This window comes from Lygodium microphyllum, chromosome 6, assembly GCF_053477565.2.
Source record: "Lygodium microphyllum isolate KBCC chromosome 6, Lygodium_microphyllum_v1.1.10, whole genome shotgun sequence".
NCBI lineage: Eukaryota > Viridiplantae > Streptophyta > Polypodiopsida > Schizaeales > Lygodiaceae > Lygodium > Lygodium microphyllum.
In genome coordinates this window covers 135,310,610-135,315,567 of record NC_141140.1, presented here as the reverse complement: position 1 = coordinate 135,315,567, position 4,958 = coordinate 135,310,610, and the positions used below count along the sequence as shown (strand labels likewise).

Here is a 4,958-nt window from a genome sequence, read left to right as displayed (position 1 = left end):
AAGTGGTCTTTCACACGCGTTACACTCCCCGATTTCTCCACTCCACAATAGTTACACCGCCACTTCTTCGATCCACCAAAGCCCTCATATCCCTTGATTGGAGTGATATGCCTCCAAAATGGATCCGACACTATGATTAGGTAATGACAAGAAGAAAACTTGGAAGAAGAATAAAGAAGAAAAGAAGGAACTTAGGAAGGAGAAGAACTTAGGAAGGAAGGACAAGGAGGATGAGGACGAGGGAGACTAGAGCTACAGGCAGTAGAGAGCTAGTGCGCAAGAGACAAACACACAGAAGACAAGGTAAATATGTGTGTTTGTCTCTTTTTCTCTAGATAACCCATCTACCCATTTTGCCACAAGATGCCGAAATGGCGTTTCCCCGTTTCCGTTTCCATCCAAAATGGCCATTCCGTTTCAAGGCTGCCAAAATACCATTTCGGGGTACTATGTTGCATATCAAGGCAAGTCCCCATATCCATTGGGATGCAGTGTTACAAACTACACACTTTGTGAATGCCCTGCACAGATACAAGATTGAATATTCAAGACTCTCGTCAATCAATTTCATTCCATTTCAAGTCAAAGAGTACATCACTAAGACTGGAAACCACTAGCGAGATCAACTAGGTATCAAGCAGCATGTTTTTAGAAACATTTTTTAAGGCATGTATAATCTATTCAAATCAAGATGTGCTATAATAGCAATCTTAGGTCTCTACAGGATTTTTTATCAAATTTCTAATTTTTATCACATCATCCCATCTACCTGCTGCAGCATATATATTTGATAGTACAACAAATGGTGCAGACTTTTCTGGTTCAAAAGTAAGACTCAAGGTTGCAGCAAACTCCCCTTTTTCCACATCAGAATGCTTGCTGCAAGCACTGAGCAATGTCATCCATGACTCGTATTTAGGTTCAAAAGGCATGCTTAATATCACATTCTCTACTTCATGCAATCTTCCTACTCGTCCAAGAATGTCAACTATACAATTATAGTGATCCATTGTTCTTACAATGTGATAATTTTGAGTCATAAATAAAAACATCCAGCAGCATTCAGCTATCAAACCAGCATGGCTACATGCTGAAAGGACACCAACTAAGGTGATGTTATCGGGCGTCAGGTGGTATAACTGCATTTTCCAAAAAATTTCCAGGGCCACATCTGCCTGTCCATGATGGGCATACACAGCAATTATCGCGTTCCATGAAACTACATCATGTCTCTCCATCTTATCAAACAATACCCTTGCATCGTTCAGGTTGCCAGATTTCCCGTACATATTAACAAGGGCATTTGCTACAGTATTATCTAACTCCAGTCCAACAGTCACTATATAAGCATGGAACTCCCTTGCTTCCACAAGGTTGGTTGAAAGGGCATAGGTCGAAAGCAAGTTAATCACAGTAAATTTGTTCGCAACCATACTTTGTTTCATCATGGAGTAAGCAAGAAGAGCCTTCTCTCCCTGCTTGCACAGAACATATGCTGATATTACAGCATTCCATGACACAACATCGGGCTCAGAAATTTCACCAAATGAGCTTTCAGCCTCCTCCCAACTACCACACTTGCCATACATGTTTACAAGTGCATTCTGGAGGATGACATTGGAATGAAAAGCACTTCCCATGATACGAGCATGCATACGCCTGCACTGTCCAAGGACTGCTTCTGTGCTATAAGCAGAAAGAAGACTGGAAAATGTTATCTCATCTGGTATGATGCCTTCTAAGAGCAATTCCTCAAAGAGTTGCAAAGCACGATCAGGTTCTCCACCTTGACCATAGGCAACAATCAAGGCATTCCAAGAGACAATGTCCTGCTTAGGCATTGTGTGAAATACTTCTTGGGCTTCCTCTAGTCTCTGGCATCTTGCATACATGTGAAGCAGGGATTGGCTCACAAGAATGTCAGTTTCAAAACCAAATCCTTTGACAAAGACATGCAATTGCTTGCCAACACGCAGAGTTGCCTCACTATTGCGAGCATCAAGCATGCTTACAAAAGTGATCTCGTCTGGCAACATGCCTTGCAAGACCCTCTGATAAAACAACTGAAAGGCACATTTGACTAGTCCATTTTGAGTATATGCTGCTATGATTGCATTCCACAGGATTGTATCATGCATGGCCATCTCATCAAATATTCTTTGGGCATCCTCCGTTGCAGCAGATTTACCATATGCACTTACAAGGCCAGTCACTAAGCCTACATCCCTGTCCAATCCACTACCAACAATGTGAACATTGATTTCTTTAACACGAGGAAGAGACATCGAGCCAAAGCAGGAAGAAAGGAGGCCAGCTAGTGTACCTTTGTTTGGAATCAAGCCTTCCATTTGCATCTGTTTAAAAAAATGAAAAGAACAGTAAGTATCTAGACCAATCATAACATTCCAAGTAACCACATCTTTTGTATATGTTGTCTGGAAAAGATCACATGCAAGGTCTACACAGCAGCATTTTGCATACATGTTCAGGAGAGCATTCCCAAGAATAATGTCAAACTCAAACTGGCAGCTTATGATAACTGCATGCATCCTTTTCCCATCCTTCGATGCTTGCACATTAGCACACGCAGAAAGGATGTTTATACAGGTGACCTTGTTTGGCACCTCTCCTTCTACTTGCATCTGTTGAAAAAGCTGTAGGGCATCATTGCTGTAATTATGTTGAACAAGTATTGCAATTATTGAAGTCCATGAGATAACATCTCGCTCTTCCATCTTATCAAAGGTGTCATGTGCATCCTTAATGCTTCCACATTTATGATACATGTTAATAAGGGCATTTGCCACTGTGATGTTCAAAGCAAAAGCGCTGTGTAACACCCAGCAATGCACATGTTTTCCTTCTGCAAGTCCACTTCCACTTCCACATGCATCCAGAATGTTGAGATAGCTTACCTTATCTGGAATACAACCTTCATAACAAAAATGATGAAAAAGCTGAAGACCCACTTGAGCATACCCATGTTGCACATAGCCTGCAATCATGGCATTCCAAGCCACAACATCACGTTCAGGCATCCTTGTGAAAACATTTGATGCATCCTCCAAGCTACAGCATTTCGTATACATGGTGATTAGGGCAGTTTCAACAAGAAGATCAAATTTCCCCCACAACTCAATAAAGCAGCTGTGCAACAGTTGCCCTTGTTCTAACCTAGCATGTCGGGCACATGCAGAAAAAGAGCTTACAAAATTGAGCCCACAACAGAGATCAATCATTGACTTGGAACAAGCCATGAGAGGTCAGGATCCTGTTATCCTCCAGGAGGCATCAACCACTGATGCCATGAGAGGTTGGGATCCTACTATGCTCCAAGAGACATCAAGCATTGATCTAGCACATGCCACAAGAAGTCAGATCCCATTATCCCCAAGAGACATCAATCATTGACCTCAAGGCTCAAACATTCCATAAGAGGTCGAGATCCTGTCAATCTCCAAGAGTGATCAACCACTGACCTAAAACATGCCATAGGAAGTCAGGATGTAGTTATCATCCAAGAGACGACAAACATTGCTCTGACACATGCCATGAGAGGTCACGATCCTGTTATTCTCCAAAGAGATCAATCATTGAGCTGACGAATGCATGAGAGGTCAGGATCATGTTGTCCTACAAAAGACAACAAACCATTGACCGGAAACATGCCATGAGAGGTCAGGATCCTGTTATTCTCCAATAGACATCAAACTATTGACCTGAATGTTGATGCCATGAGAGGCTAGGATCCGGTTCTTCTCCACGAGACATCAATCATTGACCTGAAGCATGCCATGAGAGGCCACGATCATGTGGCTATTGACCTGGAACAGGTCATGAGAGGACAGGATGCTGGTACCTTAAACATTGATCTGACACATACCATGACAGGTTATTGTCCAAGAGACATCATTGACCTCAAACATGCCATGAGAGGTCAGGATACTGTTGTCCTGTCCTCAAACAGAACATCAAGAAGTAAGCCGACACATGCTATTGAGAGGTCAGGGACCTATCTATGCAGTCGTGTTTGATACCGTATGCCTCCCCTGGGATAGTGGTCTGAACTGCTCCACGATTCCTGTGTTCGATGTTCAAAGGTAGATATACAGGACTGGCAGTGCATTTCCGTGTCTGCGATCATTGGGATGTGCGAACAAGAGGCAAAGGCATGCACCCTTGTCCCGTCATTGGGATTCAAGACTCTCTGCATAAGCCCGGTCATACTGCAACCTCTGCAGGTGTTCTCGATAAGCAACTCACCCTGTTGGTGTTCGTCGCAGTCCTTAGAAGGATTCACTGCACGGGAGTACTGTTCATGACCTACTTCTGCTGCCATGCTCTCTGCTTCCTTTTTGTTTAGATGTAATGTGATTGCGCGCAATTTGTATAAAAGGACGTTACATCAAGATGGGGCACTGGCAACTGCCCATGTGCATGGAGCATGAATGGGGACTATTGGGTTATTGGGCGTGAAGGACAGCCAACAAGGGCTTCCACACATTTATTACAATTGGGCTAGTACTAGGTGGGCTAGGGCTAGTACCACGATCAGGCCATGTCAAACACCTTTATCCCTATCATTTCAACTGGAAGGAGTTCCTATTGGGGGAAGCTAATGCCTTAGTCTCTACATTATGTACTTGTTTGAGGGGAACTGTCATATAGAACCTTTGGTTACAAAGGAATGCATTTGTGTTTGAAGGGGACACACATTTTAATCACGTCAATCTCACTTTTGATTTTCTCTTGCAGGTGCTACAACATGTTGAGTCGATCACAAAGATGGAAGCCAAAATGGAAATCACTTGTTCACTTGGCATCCTTAACAAGGAGTAGAAGAAAGCAACTTGGAGATTGTATCGAAGAAAGGAAAAGGAAGGAAGAAAAGGAGGTTCCACTCCAAATCAGGAAAATGGTGGAAATTTCCCAGCTTCTGTTGAGTTTTTAGACCACCT

At 42.9% G+C, this 4,958-nt stretch overlaps 1 protein-coding gene across 1 annotated transcript; it reads right to left on the bottom strand.

Annotated features, from left to right (window-relative positions):
- Positions 1 to 351: 351 nt before the first annotated feature.
- On the bottom strand, positions 352 to 4,390 carry LOC148035169 (pentatricopeptide repeat-containing protein At4g13650-like). The gene has a single exon (XM_087680145.1). It carries the CDS (start codon positions 3,255 to 3,257, stop codon positions 711 to 713), a length of 2,547 nt encoding a protein of 848 aa, XP_087536271.1. The 5' UTR covers positions 3,258 to 4,390; the 3' UTR covers positions 352 to 710.
- Between the last annotated feature and the right edge of the window lie 568 nt (positions 4,391 to 4,958).

What these genes read in the sequence shown, in the direction of transcription:
- LOC148035169 (XM_087680145.1), bottom strand. Translation starts at nt 3,257, where the DNA reads ATGGCTTGTTCCAAGTCAATGATTGATCTCTGTTGTGGGCTCAATTTT.